This window comes from Oreochromis niloticus, linkage group LG11, assembly GCF_001858045.2.
Source record: "Oreochromis niloticus isolate F11D_XX linkage group LG11, O_niloticus_UMD_NMBU, whole genome shotgun sequence".
NCBI lineage: Eukaryota > Metazoa > Chordata > Actinopteri > Cichliformes > Cichlidae > Oreochromis > Oreochromis niloticus.
Window position 1 is genome coordinate 29,767,129 of NC_031976.2, and position 21,119 is coordinate 29,788,247.

At 37.9% G+C, this 21,119-nt stretch overlaps 1 protein-coding gene across 1 annotated transcript in view; it reads right to left on the bottom strand.

The window, feature by feature from the left end:
- Positions 1-2,554: 2,554 nt before the first annotated feature.
- Positions 2,555-21,119, bottom strand: part of zgc:113232 (collagen alpha-1(I) chain) — a 32,779-nt gene continuing 14,214 nt past the window's right edge. Inside the window, exons 13-26 of the mRNA XM_025911678.1 lie at positions 20,957-21,010; positions 19,979-20,023; positions 15,853-15,906; positions 15,717-15,770; positions 12,952-13,005; positions 9,318-9,389; positions 8,727-8,762; positions 6,427-6,471; positions 6,264-6,296; positions 5,040-5,186; positions 4,040-4,216; positions 3,798-3,888; positions 3,461-3,538; positions 2,555-3,180 (exon numbers count right to left, since the gene is read on the bottom strand). Coding sequence (XP_025767463.1) covers positions 2,984-3,180; positions 3,461-3,538; positions 3,798-3,888; positions 4,040-4,216; positions 5,040-5,186; positions 6,264-6,296; positions 6,427-6,471; positions 8,727-8,762; positions 9,318-9,389; positions 12,952-13,005; positions 15,717-15,770; positions 15,853-15,906; positions 19,979-20,023; positions 20,957-21,010 — 1,137 coding nt within the window. The 3' untranslated portion in view covers positions 2,555-2,983. The remainder of the gene's footprint in view (positions 3,181-3,460; positions 3,539-3,797; positions 3,889-4,039; positions 4,217-5,039; positions 5,187-6,263; positions 6,297-6,426; positions 6,472-8,726; positions 8,763-9,317; positions 9,390-12,951; positions 13,006-15,716; positions 15,771-15,852; positions 15,907-19,978; positions 20,024-20,956; positions 21,011-21,119) is intronic.

Sequence of the window (21,119 nt, forward strand, 5' to 3'; positions counted from 1 at the left end):
CACTATCCAAAGTAACAAAGCAAATATTCAGGTAATATCTGTTTTGAAGCCACATACTGACATTAACTGAGCTGCTAATAAATAAGCTACTTTCTTTGAATCATTTTATTTTTGAATAAATATGCTCCATATAAACATTTCAAGTTATGACAAAATAAGCTATTTAAACTATGTGATTGGTGCCTTGGGAAACTGAGATCAGGCATTTTTAAAAACTTTTATTTTTAATTTCATAATTGGAAATTGACATTTCTTCTTAACAAAAATATATCTGCTGCTTTTATTAATTTTAAGTGACTAAAAATAAGGTATTTACAACTTTTTTGACAGGCTAAAGTAAACTCTTTTTAGCTGAGATTTAATAAAGAATCAGTCAATATTCAAGACAATACTGATAGATTATTGAATTTTATTTATGATGTGATCCACTCTTATGATGCAAAATGCCACATTTATGTGTGGCTTTTTAAAAGATGACATAAATACAGTTATATGGCACATAGTTAAATAGCTGAAGGACAACACCAGCAGTGGAAGGAGTAACATTCCCTGATTAGACAGTTCTCATGTACAGCTCTTCCTCCAGAACTCTTAATGCAATAGCAGCTATGAATGTTTACAATATGTATTTAAATAGTAACTGTAAAGGTTTTACATTTTAGATTTAAATGACAGCTACACCTAGTAAAGCAGAACCAAAGCCATTCTCTGTATAGATGGAGTGGAAATGACATAAACTGCCAGTATTTCTTTACCAATGTTTTCCATTCCATTTCTCTCCTCCCTACAATAACTGTTTAGCCCAAATGTGGCCCATATCTGCAGTTTTCTCTACAGGCACTCTGGCCTTGACTAATGGTACTGTAGTGGTACTGGTGGAGTAAGTTTAACCAGGCTATATCTGACCCAACACTAGCTGTGACCAATGTTAGGCCCACTCTGTGGCTTTTATCCATGTTTGGCAGATGCACCATTTGCCAGTTGCCATTTAATAGCCAGATTAAACCCAGATGTGTCTTCTTTCTGGAATACATTATTTTCTTTTTTGTTTTTTTTTAATTAACCTCTCATATGTTTTACAAATATTCGACACTTCCCCTCCAACTAGGGAAACTATTTTACAGTTTATTACCAACTTAAAGTGTAAAGTATTAAAAAATAAAATATTAAAAGTGTTTTCATTTGGACCAGATGAATATGTAATAAATTATGTCCTACACATCTGCTACATTATATATAAGGCATTAACTTTAAACTCTTTTTGCCCATTAAAAAATGCATTAAAAAAATGTGAAAAAACATACAAACTTTAGATTTTCTCTAATTTTTTATCATCAAGACAGTCCATGTACTTTCAATACGTGTTTTAATTGTGATTTTTTTTAAAATCAGTTTTATAATTATATCATTAGCCTTTGAATAATCAAATAAAATCAATACATTTGTTCTAATTAACAAACAATGATGCTCTTTTTTGCTTCCTGATTATCTCTTTTGAAAATGATTATTTCATTAAAATTGGGCATTAAGTTAATAATAGAAACATTCCAATAAAAGCACTAAAAAGCTGGCCCACTGAAATACAAAAAGGACATATCAGACTTGATAGCTGAGTATTTAAAAACTATGCAACCAATTAAGTGGTGCTTTGTTTGTTGTGTGTGTTTGTGTGTGTGTGAGAGAGAGATGTGGGGTGGGGGACTTTTAGTATTATTTTTTTATTAGAGACTGAAAAAAATGTGAAACCATCAAAAACAAAAAAACAAAAACTGAGCCAAACAGAATTAATTAAAAAAAAAAACTGCTGTGTTTGAAAATCCTACTGCCAAATAGGGGTTTATTTGTTTGTTTGATTTGTTTTTTTTAACCACGCTGTTGTGATATGTTCTATCGAAGCACCAAACATTAGAATGTAAAATTCCATATTTTTACGGTCATGTGTCATTTCATGCAGTACGGTATAGGGTACTTATGTGCTTTTCTTCTTGCGTTGCTGCTATCGTATGTTAATCAATGCTGTCCGTGCTGCTTGTAAAATATTATTGCACAGCTATGAAATAAAAAAAAAAACACAATTATTGTGTGTGCTGAGTGTTTTCTTAATGAAGAGGTAACAGATGTAGTTTTATACAAAAAGTCCATGTCACTGATAATCATAGTTTTTAAGTTGGTTTTTTTTTTGCACAATTTGTTGTGCACAAAATTGTTCTGTACTACTCATTATGTCATTTTTTGTTGAAATGTTAGTTTGAAACTATAACATTGTTTAGGTCACATAGTAAATGTGTATTTTTAAGCGCACACATTACCATAAGTGTACTTTTTATATATTTGAAAGAAATCCAGTGAAAAAAACCTGTTAATAAGAGTGTAATATGCTATTTTTCTTTATTATTTTTATTTGAATCACTGAAAAAAGATGTTCATGATGTCAGGGAAGATCCAGGAAATTGAAAACAGGCCATTTCTGGGGTCATTGCAAAAACTTTGCAAAAAGTAAAATAAAATAAAATAAAAATGCACCCAGTCAGAAAAACTGAAGACTCAGACTGACTAAAGAACACATCCGTTTATTTGTTTCAGAGCACAGTACATGTACTTTAGAGTCTTTACAAAATATTTACATAGATTTATCTATTTATTCTTTGGGTACCAGAGAAATTAAAAAACTAAAATGAAGAAATAAGGAATCAGCTTGGAATAATTTATCGTTTTCTAAAGTCACAACATACACAGCAGTAAAAACTGCTGCAGAGTTTGAACACGTATGAAGTATAATCCCTGTGTGGTATCAGATGTTGACTAGAGGCATGAGATTTCTGCACAATCCTGAAGTGCATCATGATACTACACTTTATCCACTGACATTTATATCACAGCTTTTGACAGACTATTGTCACAATATTGTATGTAAAGTATTTCATTGTTAAAACCAAGTTATTCCTATAAGCACCATAATATCTGATGTTTGGGTTCAGATTTTTTAACTCACTGGCCCTTTCACCAGACCCTGCTCTTTGCGCATCACTGGTGCATAAATGCTGCAGTCCCGTGCCTCGCAAAATCCCGGTACACCTGCAAATCCAACCATGCCGGGTGGACCCACGGGACCAGGGAAGCCACGAGGCCCACGGGGACCCTCCATGCCATCTTTTGGTTCTGCTGGGTTACCTGGTGAACCTGTAAAAAGCAAAATTTAGCAGAAAGTTTGGCTCATTATGCAGAAAAGAAAACATGGCGCAAACATTCATTACACTATATCAAGACAGTACTGAGTTTCTGGCTAACTGGCTACGGACTAAATAAATAAATTAGTGTGTTTTTTATTTTTTATTAAAAAAAAAATCAGGCATTACTACTTGTTTATTAGAGATACACTGTTATCTTTCACTGTTATCTAAACAGTCTTGAAGGAATGTTTTCAGGATGTTTGACAGTGTGGATGCGACCAGTGTCCTACCTCTGGGTCCCTGTGGTCCGTCGTGTCCTGGCAGCCCTATACCTGGATCTCCTACAACGCCTTTGGGTCCCTTTTGACCTTTTAAAAAAGATAAAAGATGCAACTCACAAAGCTGCACAACTATGTTTTCAAACGTTTTTTTTCCTTTTGATGAAATACTGACACTAATTTACACTAGTGCCGTTCTTCAGCTACCCAACTTTTTTTCCCCACTATGTGCCCTTATATGTCCATCTTAACCTTTCAAAGTTCTTAAACTCTAAAACCTTCAATAAAAAACATAAATATAAAAAATAACATAGGTATTTAATCCATCAAGGGAGTAGGAAACTCTTGCCTCTGTCACCAGGTGCTCCCTTTTGTCCCTCCACTCCTCTGTCACCTTGAACACCTCTGGCTCCTTTTGCTCCGGGTTTTCCTGCTTTACCCTGGTAGATGAAGGCAGAAATGATATTAAAATACTAATAGGTATAAGGGCAGGACATCCAAGAGTTTATAGCACATCCCTAGTTTATCTTACAGAGGCTATTATAATGACAAATAAATAATAAATAATAAAAAGACTGAAGAGGGACTTGCAGCTTTGCCTGGTGCCCCTGGTGGTCCTTGAGCTCCTGGAGGCCCAATGAGTGTCCGGTTGTTGATGGGACAGCCCTGAGAGCACTTGGCTCTGATGGAGGAAGCATACTGAGAGATCTGAGCTGTGACAACACCTCTGCAGAGCTGCAAGACCTGCTCATCAGTAAGCCCAGGACCCTGCAGGACAAAAAACAATTCAAATTCTCTGCATCAATGCTGCAAAACTCCAGCAGTAAGAAACTATCGTCTTACTCTTTAAGTGTGAACGAAATAATAAACTGATCAGGTTCAGACAAAATCAGACATCTGATGCTGATCACTGAAGGTGCTGGAAGTTTCTCTGACGTTTAAGATACAAAATGAATGATAAGTTAATCACGAAAATATTGTGCACATTAATTAATAATGGGAATTCATTCTAATTATTAATGATCTCAGTAGACTGAGGCCCAGCTCTTAAGAAGACATGTTATTGTGATTTCTCCAAAGTAATTTTTTCTGTGATATTATCAGCCTTCTGTTTGTGAGATGTATAAAAGCTAAAACATAAGCCAATTAATATTTTCATATAACATTTGGACTTTTCAAAATGACTAACTGAAGTGAAAATAATGCAACCAGGAAGGAAATGACGTCAGGGAAACAAGTTTCAGCGATACTTTTAGTTCCTCTTTAAAAGAAGGCAGTAGATATTATTTAGAACACTGAGTGTGTTTCAAGTTTAACTTAAGCTGAAAACAGGGATTTTTCAGTTTAGTGGTGAAAAACAGCAAATTCTCACATGAACCTTCAAGTATTAACACTGATGAACTGGTGTTCACAATAGTTGCAAATTAATATTGTTTCAATGTTCAATTTGGTTAATTCAAAAATGTTGAACTGAAAAAAGCAACATATTTTACTAATCTTGTAAACAGAAAAACTTGTGCCTGAAAGCAGTTTGAACATCTCAATATAAGTAATGTTTGCATAGATCAGCTCCCATGCAGATGTTACTCACAGATGGACCTCGCACTCCTTTAGGTCCAGCTCGACCCTTAAGACCTGGGTCCCCGGCTGGACCACGTTGTCCTCTGACCCCTGGGATACCAGGAGGTCCAACCGGGCCTGGAGCCCCAATGGGACCAACAGCTCCCTTAGGTCCACGCTGTCAAAAGAAGATGTTTCAAATGAAGAAGAAAGAGGCATGTGAGTACTTTTACACTACAACAGACTACTGTTTATACCCAAAAAAGCGTAATTAGTGTGACTAACTTTTAGTTAGTTGCCTGAGTTTTTGCAAATTATATGTTTATACAGATTACAGCATGGGCAAAGGGGAAGTGAAGTGAAGTGATTTTGAAAATGTGTGATGATGATAACAAAATTTGAAGGTTTTGTCTTGAAATCCCATCATAATAACATAAGCTTTGGCTCAACTGTCAGCTGTTAACCTGGCAGTCAGTACGGAGAAATCATAAACAGTTCTGCCAGCTACGAAGAACAGATGCTAATGTAGATACCTCTGCTTTGAGACAAATGATAAAGCTGCAGCATCAGAATGTCTTTTGAAACAATGTTACTCTGGATGCCTGTTTGTATCTTTATTCTGAAGTTGCTGTTTCATAGTTTAGAACAAACTTCGTGCTGCACTGAAGCAAAGGACGATACTGGAGCAGGGCTGGACTGTCAGTTTTCCCAAGGGGCCATGTGACTAACTGGGGCTGTTGTGGATGACTGAACCAACAAACTTAACTCGGTTGTACTCAGTATTAACTTTATCTCCTTCTAAGCTTATTGATGCAGTACTCCACACCAGTCCCTATATAACTTTGGCTTTTTCAGCTTTAACATGACAATACCCTTGTGTATAAAGCCTGTTCCCTAAAAAGTGGGTTTTCTGATGTTAGTGTGGGAAAGAAATGACTGGCCTGTCCTGAGTTCAATGACATCCAGCACCTTTGGGATGACCTTAAAACTCTGACTGCTATCCAGACCAATTAGCCCTGTTTAATGCTCATGGTTTTAGATTATTTATATATTTCTTTTACATATGGAGTAATGTGTTTTGATTTTTGCCAGATATATGTAGGATATTCTACTAAAACTGATAACAACTTGGAATCAGTATAATAAGGAAAGGCATGAAATGGGGTTTTTATGGATTCAGAAACTCACGCTGCATCATGTGCATGTATTTCCATGACGTCAGAGTAAAATAAAGAAATGTAAATCAAGTACGCACCTGTCCTCTGTCTCCACGATCTCCTACGCTTCCCTGAAAGGTAAAACGAAAAAGGAACAAACTCAGTGAGTAAATCCCAGCGGGGGTGGAAAGAGGAAATGAAATGGAGAGTACGGTTTGTAGGAAGATGTTTCTTTATCTAACTGTAAACAGGTAAAATCACCTTCTGTCCTTTCTCGCCCTTCATGCCCTTCTTCCCTGCTACACCCTGCAGGGAAAAGCAAATATGATGAAAGAGGAAGTTGGTATGATTGGCAGAGGATTTATGAAAATATAAACAACAGCAGGTGCTTTATTTCTTGAGTCACCAATAACAGAACTAAACAGACAAGCAGGAATAACAAAGCTTCATCCAATGGTGGGTAATTCCCTTCTGTGTTTAATCAGGTCAGGAGACATTTTCAGAAAATGTGTGTCTTAACCCACATCCTATGGCAGGGGTCCTTGCAGACTCCTGTATATATATTTTCCCATCGTTCCCATTTTTTTTTTTATGACTTTTCAGTCAATTTGTTCCAAATGATGTGACACCATTATTTTCTATTTTGAGTAGTGCTTTCTAAAAAATACAAATGTTTTAGAGACCCAGTTCAGTGGTGTCAGGATATCATCTCTGCTTTCTGCAGGTGGTAACCTCCAGCTTGCACTGGGGTGGTTTGCAGCTGACTATAAAACCTTGAGAATTATCATCTCCAAGTCCAGAGGCCATGGTACTCCACCAGAAAAGTGTGGAGTGAAATTTGTCTGGGTCAGGGATAAGTTGCTGCCCAAAGAGTTTATGTATCTGCTTCATGAGTGAGGGGAGAAAAGAGCAAGAGACTGGGAGACTGATTGGTGAGGCATCTGTTGCAATACAGACTGCACTGTTCTGTTGTGGTGAAGAGAGAGCTGGGGGTGAAAGTGAAGCTGTCAGTTTACAGCTCATTCTACATCTCCACTCTCATCTGCACCACCACCTCAGGGTAGTAACTGAAAGAATAAGACTGTGGCACAACTTTGTCCGAAACATGTTTATCCTCATGCTCAGAGTGAGGGTTCTGAGCTTGGCCATTCGGGAAGAACTCAAAGTACAGCTGGTATTCCTTCACATCAAAAGGAGCCAGTTGAAGTAGTTAGGGCAGGAAGCCTACTGGATGTCTCCTAAGGCATGTCCTGGAGGAGGTCTCAGGGCAGATCCAGGACATCAAGGTTCAAGGTTACTTTATTTATACCTGTAGGTGAATTTGCTTTACAGAAAAATGATAGCACTAGTTTGCTATTATTTTTGCTTCTTGCAGTAAATTACTCTTCAGCCAGTATTCTGTTTATGTTTAATATGCTGGTAACATGAAGGCTAAAAATGATTAAGATGGACTGATAGGCCCCATGCTGACACGTCTGTGCCCCCCTTCCCCGACCTTCTTCATGCTACTGCCACCTCTTAATACCAAATATTAAATAAAGAAATAAAAAGTTAAGTACCAACTAAGAAATTTTGATTATGTTTCTACAACCAGCACCAGATGTCAGCAGTTAAGCAGAGAAGCCAAGGGGAGGGGAACACCAAGGCGCTCCCAGGCCAGTGTGTCCTTGGTCTGCCTCGGGGCCTCCTCCTGGTGGGACATGCCCAGAAGACCTCACCCAGGGGGCATCCAAGTCAGATGCCCGAACCACCTCAACTGGTTACTTTTAATCTGGAGGAGCAGCAGCCCTACTCTGAGCCCCTCCCAGATGACTGAACTTCTCACCCAATCTTTAAGGGAGAGGCCAGCCACCCATCATGGTGGTGCTATAGTTGCTGCCTCATAGGAAGAGGGTGTTAATCTGGTGGGGGACTGAGTAGTTTGCAGATGTGTTGAAAAGGAAAAGTGTTTTTCACTTTCAGCCAAATTTACGAGTGGAGCGACAACCTTCCAACTTTATTTTTGAATTAGATCTCAACAATATTAAGACTGCTATGATAGTTTTTTCCTCCATTTATTCTACTCCAACATAAATGAGAAACTTCTACACCCATGGGATAAAAGAAAGCCTTAAGCCTTAAGCACACACACACAAACACTAGCAGCCCCTGAGCCTTGACACTAAATAATACCCAACAACTGTCAAACAAAACTGTGACAACACAGACAAGGGAAATCCCCAACTTAGCTATTCAAACTGCACCTCCGCCCACACACAGAGACATGAAACTGAATCTCAATAGGATAGTATTTAACTAACTACTTATTCAGACCATGCAACTGACAAAAGATTGTTTGTCTTTTTTCAGTGACTGAGTTTTTCATCAATTTATGAAGGACTTCAAAGCCTGAATTAAATTTGAATTTTGAGTCAGCACTCTTTGGTAGCTAATGTGTTTTGTTTACATGTGAAAGTGTCTCTGGTCTTTTAGGTATACAAAAGGTCACAAGTTACAGTCACTATACCCTTATTTTATTTTACTATTGTAATGCAGTTTGACTGTGTAGTTAAAGAACTCACCTTCTCCCCATCAGGTCCCGTCTCACCTTTGGGCCCCTGTTAAAAAAAATCAATTAAACACACAACTAAATAATATATCTAGATATTAAAGGTCTGTTGGTCAGTTCTGAAAATTATCAAAATGTGTGGAAGACGTTTGGAAGAATCACTAAACACTAAACTAACACAAGTAGAATGATTAGCACAATATTTAAGTTAATATTTAAACTATAACTGCTTTTATTAGTTTATTACAAGTTGCTAATACAATAATTCTGACTGCAAAACCGCCTGGCAATCACCCATTGTTTTGGTCACTAGCAGACTGCGTGGAAGACACAGAACTGTCTGCAAAAACTCACTATTTGCCGACTTTTGGTGGCACTTTTTTTTAAGTTTCACTACTGCTCTTTTGAGTAGTTGGCAAGTGTTTGCAGACAGGTTGGTGTCTTCAAAACAAACTACTGGCAACTGTGGTAATTTGCTCATGACAAAATCAAGTGGAAGGAGGTTTTCGGTGCAGCAAAAACAATACAATATTTGATATTTCTCAAAAGACTGAAAGATAAAACAGGGAAAACTTTTTGAACACAGAGTATTGTGTGCACACACTTTTGGGCCTTTGAGGCCCTTTGCTCCTGGTTTTCCTGGTATTCCAGCATCTCCTTGTTCTCCTTGGGCTCCCTGTTGAACAAATAAAAAAAAAAACAACTACAAATTAAATAGGCTTGCACTGTGTAAATATTTTATCTATCATTTCTGCTGTTTTTACAATTATATTAAAAACAGCTAATGAAATCTTAAGGTATTGCCTATACGGTAACTTTGAGCAGACGATGATGCGATATGAAAATCAAAAAATTGGTCACTTTACGATATTATTTATATTACAGTTATCAGTCAAAAGTCTTTCATCAGAATAATCAAGTCTTACTGAAACTGACTCAGTCATTTAGAAATGACATTCATGTCAAGACTAAAACAAGTGATGGGGGGAAAAAATCTGCATTTCTCTGAATAAATATCTTGTGAAGTGCCACAAGGGTCTGTACTGGGGTTACTTGTTGTTTTCTCTGCATTTGAAAGAAGTCCATCAACTACTTACATTTCTATATGCCAAAATGTATATCAGTTATGCTGCGCTTAAAGCAATGATTGGTTTTGAAAAGTTCTCTGAACACTGACTTTGAAATAATTAATCAGGATTTAACTGATAGAATCCACTGTAATGAAAAAAATGTAAAAGCACTGTATGGCCAGTCACCAATTTACAGAGCTCCTCATCTCTCTGTCAACCTCTTCTCCAGATGTTCCAGATATGTAACTCTGGATTAAAGTATATTAGAGACACATAAAATACATTAAGGTTGTCTGTTGGATCTATTAGCTGTAATCCAAACTAACAGTGTGTTATTTGTTTTTTTTTTACTATTAGAGATATCCGCTTTTCATAGTTTCACTGTTAAGGTCACATGGGTTTCATTGACTGTATTCATGCCAAAATCTGCTGATTTGAGCTTTGGGAAAATTCTTTACTTATTCGGTAGAACAGCTGGTTAAAGTTGTACAGTGTTATGTTTTAATGAAAACCGCTATCTTCACTTCCACTTCTGGATTTTCCCTGACTTGCAATTCGCTGATCTATGGACAGTTTCCATAACTTAGATCAGCTGAACTGAGAAAGAATAAAAAACATTTTAAAAAAATCAGTCCACTGCTAAATATCTATTCTGTGCATCCAGTAAATAGTTTGAATGTACTCAGTTTCAATATATTTTTGTAACTAATTTGTTAGGTTTGATATTTCCCAGCATTATAAATAATCTCACCACATTCATCTGTAACTGATGTTTTCTGCTTTCAATTTCTATCTCTTAAATAAAATGCAGCCCTATTATTCATATTATCTTCATGGATAAAAACAGAGATGAACTTGTTTATGTCTAGCAATATGTTTCACTTCCCTTTGGTATCTCCCAGAAAACTAAAAAGAAAAAAAAAAAACACTGGTATATAAAGGCTAAATGCTACTGTCAGAGTTCCCCTAAGCCTACAGAGACCATAAATTTCACACAACATTAGTTTGACATTTACATGGGACTGGCCAAAGAGTGGTAAGACAATGAATAACAACGAAGCAGCAGAGGTCGCGATAACCAAAGGGTCTGTCCCTATTACTCAATTTAAACCCATGTGTAACTTTGGCTTGTTGATCTCAGACCAGATAACCCAGGTGGACATAACTAGGGTGCTTTCTCAGTAATTTGTTTATGTTATTGGGAAAACTACTTTTACAAACTGGCCATGAAGATTTGTGTTTTGTTTTTTATGAAAAGTTATATGTATTTAGTTTACTGATTGTCAGTGTAGGTTCTTAGTCATCCAGGACATGGTATTCTTGAGTGCCTAAAAAGAAACCAAGTGGACGTTTTTAGGTTTGTGAAGATGTTTCTCCTCTCATCCAAGAGGCTGTTTTAAAGTTCTGAAACAACTGGCAGAGAGTCCCAGGGATTTATGCCGCATTCCAGATTCCAGATATCTCAGAAGTCGGGAGTGACATCACTCCAGAGTTAGCGCGTTCCAAGAAAAACAGAATTTGTTTTGACTGTTAGCAAGCTAGAGCCATTCAGGTATCACTAGAAATAAAGCATAATATTTATTCTTTATGCTTAAAAAGACACATTTGTGGATAGAGCCTGATCACTGCTCTGCATAGGACTTATTTAATGAGTGAAAAATACACAAGAGTTGCAGTACAGAATAAAACTTTGCAGTTTTACTATTGTTTACATTCAGTGCTGCCATGTTGGTATGCTCCATCTTTTCAATTGGGAACTTTCTTCCACAATTCTAACCCGACTTCCAACTTATTCAGGAGCGGGTTAGAATTAACACAGTATGCAGTATTAACCTCCAGTGGGAACTGGAAGTGGTCTTCAGGGTTGGTGACACATTAATAATCATCTGAGTTGTCACATGAGTCAAGGAGTGAAAACAGCATTGGGTCATTCGGTCACTGAGTTGTGTGAAAGTGTGAAATCTTTGTAAGATGTTGCCCTACTCCATCATAGTTTGAGCTCTTGAGGTCACCCAGACAAGGTGCGAGTTGCGGTTGAAACACCTGGGGAGGGATCTCAAGACTGGACTGTAGGTGGATGACAGCTGGTGTCGTAAGTCATCACCTCTGTTAAGTGATGGTCACCCACCTTCCAAAATGAGAACTTTGGCACTGGCAACATGACATTCTAAAAAAAAAGAAGTTGTTCTTAGGAATATGTTGCCAATGTTCTTATTATTCTTATCTGTTGTATTTCACTAACATTACATGGACAAAAGTACTGGGGCAGCTGCATAATAGATGTGCAGGAACTGCTTGGCCATCGAAATCCGTACCATGAAGCTCAGTTTTTGTGCTACTGTTTAAGCCAGAGGGGGTTTGGAACTCTTACTTCAATTTATCGCACTATGCGCCTCAGTATTCAGAAACCCTGCTCTGTAATTTGAACATTGATCTTCCACTCCATGTCTGAGTTGCTGCCGTTCTTAAGCAATAACAACACTTACAATTTATCATTAAATATCAAGAAGGTAAGATTTTCGCAAAATGGCTTTTTTTTTAACCAGTACCGCAGACTGCATGGCTTGGTGCTAAATTTTGTGCACCTTGTGGAAATGGGACTAACAATACCTGAATTCAGAGGCGGTCTTTTTTTGTCCATATAGCGTGCATTTTGGATCCTTTCTTATATTTAATGATTGATAAAAATTCTGGGGCATTGGGAATAAACTGTATTTCAGCTCCTGCAGCGGGGCATTCCAGAAAAAGTCTGAGAACCACTTTTGATACCCAGGGACCTGAGATCACTGGACTAGAAAGACTGGACTGGCCTGTAAGTAAAAACACACGTGCAAAAGTAACTCTTTTGCTCATGGGAAAATCTTCTTTTGTTCCCTTAAACTGGAAGAACTGGAATGGACGTGATTTATTGTGGGAATTGTCACAAGAACTGTTGTATGTTTGTAAATAAGGAAAAGAACTGAACACGGAAATGGAGTGTGGGAGAAAAAGGGAAAACTGAAAGTGGAGTTTTTGAGTTAATTGACTGGGCTTTCCTAAGTGTGATCAATTGAAAATGTATTTGTTTTTCGTGATTGGTGTTTCAAGAAATTTAAGTGGTTATGGGTATCTGAATTTTACAATTTGTCTTTCCCACATTATATTATAACTCTGACGCCACTCACTCACCACAGCGCCCACTCTCCCCCGAGGTCCTCTGACGCCACCATCCCCTTTACTCCCCTGCCAAGGAAGAGCAGGTAATAACAGGTTAGAGGAAGAAAACACAAAACAGACACTAGAGTCCAGCTTGTGTCTGGATTACAATAACCTATAAAGTTTCATGACTGTAACTTCCACAGTTCACATTTCAGTATCATGTTAACAACAACCTGTATAGAAACCACCTTTGGGGCTATTCCTGGTACAGTAGGTGGCTTTAGGATCTATTTTTCCGATGACTTACAAAAGGAGTCATATGGTGAAAGAAACATTAGTGGTCCAGAGTATATGCTACAGCTGTGTGTTGCTGTTAAGGCCACAGTATTGCACAACTACAGTCAAGAAAAAAAGGTTTTCACTGGAATTTTACAGTCCTTTGAAAAAAGGTACACATTTACTGCTTCCATAGGAATGAACTATGGAAATCCAAATCAAATCCACTTGATTAGCTGATCATCAGCAAGTGTGAACATTTATAAGAAGCATACATTTTTCTGGAGCATTTAGGTGTGTATTAACACAATACCATACAGTGCTCAAAGAAACTGCAAAAAACCCAAGAGCTACATCTGAGATCCTAAAGTCCTGGCTCTAATAGATATAAATAGCCCTAATTATAAATATCCCAGTATGTTACACAAATTAAACATATATGGTTGACATTTAGGTGCCCCTCTTATCACACTGTACTTTGTTTTTGTTTTTGTAGAGGATGTACAAAGGGTGTACAACTATTGCAGTGTGTACTTGTGCTTTATATGGATGAGTTGTACAGAGATGCACAGGCAGGAATGATTTCCTGTGTCGTTCAGTGGTGCACTTGAGTAATCTCCTTGTCTCTCTTGTTACTGGCCAAGATGTCATGGAGTGTATGGGCGGTATTGTCCAGCATTGTCTTTGTCTTGGACAACAGCCGCCTCTCTGAAACCACCTCAAGAGAGTCCATCTCAGGACATCTCAGGCCCTCCAAGGTATGGAGGTCTATCTCCCCCACCACTTCCCCTGCCAGTGGCAGACGCCCTCAGACATCGGTGCGTTGGTGGTTCTTTGTGTCCAGGGATGGGCATCCAGGTACACACCGGCTCACTCCTTGGTGGCTGCTTGTCGGGGCCTGGAGCCTGGGGCTCACTCGGGCCACTTTGTGGGTGGGGTGCCCTCGGCCTCTTGGCCTGGGGCTCGGTCACTCTGGCACAGCTGGCTACCGGCGGAGCTCACGGGCGCGTCACTGCAACCCCCCCTGGCTTCTGCTCCGTGGCTGCTGAGTGACCCTCATCTGGGGCTCTCCTCAGCTCTTTCTGGGATAGTGGCGCGGCTGCCCCTCTGTTGGTCTTCCTTGGTCTCTTGTGTTCTGAGGGCCTCTGGATGTCTGGAGTCTTGATCTCCTCCATACCTGCTTCATGCCCTGGAGGACGGGGCTGTGGCTCCCCACACCCTCTAGCAGATCATTACATGAAGGAACCTTTTGAATACAAGCGCGTTCATGCTCACAGGTGTACACACGGGTGATCACACACACAAACTACACCCTTTTTGGCTCCTACCTCAAAGCACACTGTGCGCTGTTGATCTTACGTACTGCACAATAATGTTTAATATTTAGTATTTACTGTTATATTCCCATAGATCATTGTGATATTGTTTATTATGTTACTCTTTTTTTTTCTTCTGCTTGTTTTCTCTTTTTTCTTTCTCAACAGGTGATTGATATATGTATTTTTTGTCTGCTTATTTTTGTTGGTTTGGCCTTTATCCCCGTCCCTCTTCCCCGCTGTTTTTCTTTCCCTCTTTATCTCTCCCCTTTCTTTTCCCCAGTCAAGTCTGTCCTGTATTTAACAAGTGAAAATAAAATAAAATAAACAATAAAAGGTGAATCAAATGGACCATTACGGCAAGGCTGGGATGGTCCATTTGGTAAAGTAAATCCATTGGGCATCTTTCTTCGCCTTTAGACAATAATTCTGATGGCAAAAGAGCCAAACGGGACAGGCCAAAAAAAAAGAAAAAAAAAAGAGAGTCCATCCCCACAATGTTACCCCACAATGAGAGGTTTTTGGACAAAGTTTGTGTTTTTTCCATTGTTTAAGCACTGCTTCCAGCCAAGAGTGATACCATATATGCCCTATAGCTGCAGAAAAGGCAAACATTGTTATCTTTTTACAAAAAAAACCCCCAGCTGAACATGAGAGGTTTTTGGACCAATTTTGTGTTCTCCATTCTTTAAGCACCGGCACCGTTTCAAAAGTACCGGTTTGGCACCGGTATCGGATAAAACCTAAACGATACCAGTCCCTAGTCACTTTGAAGAATAATGGGTCTTTTCAGAGTCCCTGCAACATATTTTCTAGATTAAACAACACTGAATAGTCCAAACTCTTTTTATGACTCACAAAAATTCTGCTGTTTATGCAATTAGTATAAAACAAAGAGAAAGTGACTCAGAAAATACCAGGAAGTAAATACTCACTCATAACTATGATGTGTAATCCTAACAGTGAGGCATAGACAACATGAGAAGTTTGCAGAAATTGTAGGAATTCAGGAATTTGAGCCAAATTATTTCTGCTTATTTGGTACTTGAGCAGTTAGAGCAAAATGTTTTTGTTCATGTAGGAATTACATGTTCTGAAGTCATAGCTCTGTGTTCTCCAATGAAATGACTACTGAGGTTCATGCAATTTCTTAGAAACACGAACTGGATGTTTACAACAAAGCCTTGTTCTGCCTGGGGTTACCTTGGCACCAAATGGCCCCGGTTCTCCCATAAACCCTGGGACTCCTATAGGACCCTGTGGAAACAAAAGGTAGGTGTCAATGGTTGTAGACATAGAAACAGGTGCACAGTTTTTCGTTTACTTCTAATCTACTCACATCTTCTCCAGGGTCACCACCTCGTCCCGGCAAGCCACTGTAACCTTTAGTCCCCTGAAAGAGACCGAAGGAGAGAAGGATATAATCAGACAAAAAGCAAAGATTGTCTATAAATTTTTTGAATATATTGCAAAATGTCATCAAAAATGAAAATGTTTAATGACTGCTAAAACTACAAAACTCAGAAGGCATATTGAAAGGATGGTAAATGTTTAATGGACTGGTTCTTATATAGCACTTTTTCTACTATACTATACATAAGAACAAAAGAAGAAGAAAAACAAAGCAAAAAAAAAAAACTACTGGTGAAGTTGTACATATCACACAATAAAAAAATTCCTGAAAGCCCAAAGTGTATGAACAGTAGTAATATTACATAATGTGCTTTTAAAACTTTGTGAGCAACAAACTTGATTGAATCTGAACAGCCTGAACACAGTTTTATTCCCTTTCTGTTCATACACAGACTTCAAGGAAACTATGTGTGAGCCAAAATGCTACAAAAATGTTCCCAAAGAGTAAAAGATACATCAAGATACATCAAGATGCAATTTTCTAATTTAAAAAAGTAAAATAAAAAGGAGTGGTAGGAATAACAGGCTCCAAAAAATGTAACTAGCTAATCTACTTTTTAATGACTCAGTGAATCAACTGATAATCGTATAATGATCGGAAGCGCTTCAGCTTCAGGAAATCCTAAGAGAAAACTGAAAATGAAGTTTTGAGTTGTTTGTTCCTGTCAGTGAATCACACTGACGTGCTGCTGTGTATGAAACTAGTTAAACAAAAACTTGGGTTGTTCATTACATTACACATTATAAATAACTCTGGCAGCAGCACACTGTTAAATTCTTGTGAACTGGTTAAACAGGTTAAATAGATTTTCTGGGAACCAATGCAAGTTAAGATAACCCCTGTACTAACTTTCACTTTTACTTACTACCCTTCAACTAAAGCTCTTCAAAGAACCTTAGCCTCAGTTTTGTTATACTGGCACTCTTATTTGACACAAGTGTTCATGCATTTCTCAGTTTGACTCAGCATTTCAGTGAGGATTTTGTACAGAAACTTTTCAGTAAAGATCTTTGTAAGTGTAAAAATACTAAACAAAAAGTCAGATGGCTGAGATCAAAGTAACAGAGAACTCTTTGGGAAAGTTCAGAAACTACTCTGTGTTTAAGTTTTTGATTCTCCTGCCAAGACAGCTAATACTGTGATTTAATCCAGTGCTTCCAGTTTCTACTTTACTTTGATTACATCACTGACACTTTTCATTTTTCTACTTTCTTTCTGGCTTCTTTAGCTCACGTAAGTATAGACGGTCAGAAAAGTTAAACATATTTTAACATATTTTAAACCCTATAGCAATAAGTGTAATATATGGTGTTTTTTTCCTCTCTGAACTTAAAGTTTCAGGGACAGACCTAAAGTTATAAGAGGTAGAAATGACTCACAAGAAAATTACCTTCTTTCCTACTGAGAGAAAAACAGCTTATGGGGCTTTTGCCTGCCAGCAATGAGAATCTACATTGATTTGTGGAATCTGCTTATCATCTGTAATATCAGATCAAATATATTTCCCGTTTTTCAGTGTCACATTTAGAGTCAGATTGCAAAGAAGGTCATATGAAGCACAGAAAGAAATGATCTTTTTCTGCTTGTGACTGATTGACAAACATGATCATCTGTCATAAGTTTAGTTTGTTGCAATAAAAAAAATATTGTGAAAAATAAGGGTTGCCAAAGAGTTCCTTATTTAGTAAGGGCCAGTAGGTGGTTTTGTTATCTTTAGTCTAAACCACACAAGTTCTTTCCCTCCATTTCCAGTCTGTATGCTAAGCTAAGCTAACCACACTCCTGATTTATACTCGTTAAACAGATTTTTTGGTATCTTCATCCTTTCATCTCATGTCCCAGCCAACATTTATATGTGGGCCCCATATGGTTTGGAAATGGGCTGAAAAATGGGCCCCATATAGGATTGTCTGCGGGTTCCGTAATGGCCCCATGTTAAATGCCCATATAGGTGTTATGTTAGGAAAATTTGGGAACCAAATGGGCCCCAACTGGGCAAAGTTTCCCATTTTGAACCAAGTGAAGTGTTTTCCAAGTTTGACCCAGCCAGGACCTACTATATGTTTCCACTTGGTTTTGCCCATATGGATTTAATGTGGGAAACCCAAGTGGGTCCCATATATACTAAACAATCTTGAGCCCACATAAAATATATGCCATATTAACTTAACATAACCCATATGGGGCCCACATAGACATGTTTTCACGGTCTGACTTGCATTTGCCCATGTGTGACCCATATAGTATGACCAGGTGGGCCCCACCTGTGTCATCAGTGCTAAAACAATATATTGATTACCTCACTTTGCCCCATATGGGGCCCACATAGACATATTTTCAGGGTCTGACTTGCATTTTCCCATGTGTGACCCATATAGTTTGACCAGGTGGGCCCCACCTGTGTCATCGATACTAAAACATATGTTGATTACCTCACTTTGCCCCACCCGGGGCACACAAGAACAGCTTATCCTAAATGACTGTGTTTGCCCATGTCTATCCCAGGTGGAAAACCCAAGTGGGTCCTACATGTGTTTCCCATTTTGCACCAAGTTAAGTGTTTCCCATGTTTGACCCAGCTAGGACCTACTAAAAGTGCCCACTTGGGATTGCCCATACGGGTTTAATGTGAAGAACCCAAGTAGGCCCCATACAAAAAGCCCAGTTTGAGCCCATGCCCACATGGTACCCATCCAGCCCGAGCAAAAACCAGGTGGGGCCCATATATACATGTTGGCTGGGGTGTGTGTGTGTTCTTTATTTAATTAGTGTAATTGCTTTATATAGCACATTTTTTGGCTTGGTGTTGCCTAATAAGCTAACTTGTCACATGATCCACTTAGTTACTAGCTGACACACATTAAATATTTGGAATTTTGTTACTGGAAACTGCATCCTCTTCTTTTATTATATATTTTCCCCACTTTTCTCATATATTTCCACACTTATCTCAATATGGTAGAATTTTTAATATACATACACATTTTTCAGTCAGTGATTTCCATTGATAGAATTTTTTTTTTTTTTTAATTTTCTGATAAAACTGAGCAAAAACAATGTTTATTAACAGTGATAATTAAGATCTCCGGCAAATCATCTTGTTTTATTCTTGTTGTGGTTAATTTAATTTTTATTTTATTTTATTTGTAATATGATAAAAAATGTTTCTGTTCCTTGTTAATCATTTATTTAAAACATTTTCCTGAAGGAAGCTTTTGAAAGCTCTCAGTCAAGTCGTGAAGTTTTTCTGACTACTACTCTGAAGTCTCAGCAGGACCACTGGTGAGGTGCCAACAAACAGGTGAAAAATATGAAGTTAAACAAATGAATACATTACAATACAATATTTTTTGGGGGAAGGCAAGGAAACATACATGGGCTTGTGCTGGCCAACATTTAAGTAAAATTCAACTTCAAACATTTTTATTTTTGGTTTTTTTAATTGTGTGTTGCTATAACTTATTTTGGCTTCTAGGCTGAAGCATGTTAGAAAAAGTTTGAGAGCCAGGGATGTATACTGTTATACAAAAGTGTTTTGTCATTTATTCAGCTTAATAAAGTGTGCACTTAGAGTCAACTAACACTGCATACGTTTGTGTTTTACATTAATACTAAATTCTTTAATTGCCCGTATTTACTGATCTAACATGTGGTAATTCACAAGAAAACATCATTCTCTTTATTTTAGCTTTTTTGTAGGGAGTTTTACCAGCTCTTAACAGCGTGCCTTGGCTTTAGACAGTTTTGCTATTTTTATGGCTGATTCATTGGTTTGTAATGTGGTCTTGCTAAAGGGCAGAAATGAAATATCCAAACTGGAAAAAAAAAAAGTACCCTCTGGGCAGTAATAATATTTATGTGAGATTCCTGGGAAATGTTGCCAGGAGCCAGAGTGACTCTCAGACTCATAAAATGCAAATGTTTCCTCCCTGGCTGAACATGAAGGTCATAATCTGGAAACTGAAAGGATGACTGGGTGCACTTAAATACAGACACTCAGGCACTAAAAAAGATTTGAGCAGAATAAAAGAGCCTCAGTTTATTTGTGTACCTTTGGACCGCTCTTTCCGATTGGCCCCGGCTGTCCAGGATAACCCTGAGGAGGATAAACAAGAAATATTGTGCTCAGATTTTTTTAAATCAAAGGAGAAAAAAGAGAAATTAGTTCAAATATGATGTGAAGAAGAAAATTATATAAAACAGTGAATTCGGGAAATTTTAGAAATTGTTGAAATAAAGACACTAAATAAGCCGCTTTGTATTAGAGCCTGACGCGTAGGAGCTTGTGTCACTTTAAAAGGAGGAGTCTGAGTGATGTCATCTGTTGCTACATAGACGGAACACAATTAAATAAAGGAACATTAAACCACAAGGCAACCCTTGACAGAGTCACATGTGTACCGCTATAGTATGCGTCAGTATTTGTTGTAATGGAAACCCGAAGAAAAGAGAAACGTGAATCTCCTCAACCCAGGAAAGGTTTATGGAATTATATCTGTGACTCTGTTCTGTGTAATGGGGCAGTTCGAAAAGCATGTTTGGAGGACATAGGAAAAAAAAGTTGTACGTTCTGCCTTTCGAGTAGATTTAATCAAATTCATATGTTCAGAGCTAATGAAATTTCCTCCTGCTCATTTGCTAACAGAGGTAAAACTAACTACTGTGCTTCTCAGATTGAGTAAACTTGGGACTGCACAGACAGAGAAGTTATTAATACACTTTTATGCTGATAAAAACAAGGATGCCAAGACAGATAGATTTGAAGATATTTTGTCTATTGCATAACATAACTAATGCATAATTGAATACAGTCCCAGATACATATTAATACACCAGAGAAACTGCATCATCAGATGTCTTAAAAACCTTTGATACAATTTTTTGAATCAATTTTTTGATTTAAAAAAAGGTTGCCAAGAAAGGAAAGGTTATGGAAGTCAAATGAGATTAAAATTCAAATCAAATGATGACACAGAGTAAATGTTAAGATGTTTAGGTAGTTTCCATGACCAGTAATGATGTGTCTTACAGTGTAGCCTCTCTCGCCAACATCACCTGGAAACCCAGGTGCTCCTGTTTGACCCTGTTGACAAAGAACAAACATGTTTAGATCGACACCAAGACAGCTGTGACTTTAACCGGCCACTGCTGGTTAGCAAAAAACTGTGCAATAAACAGGAAGACATAATGCA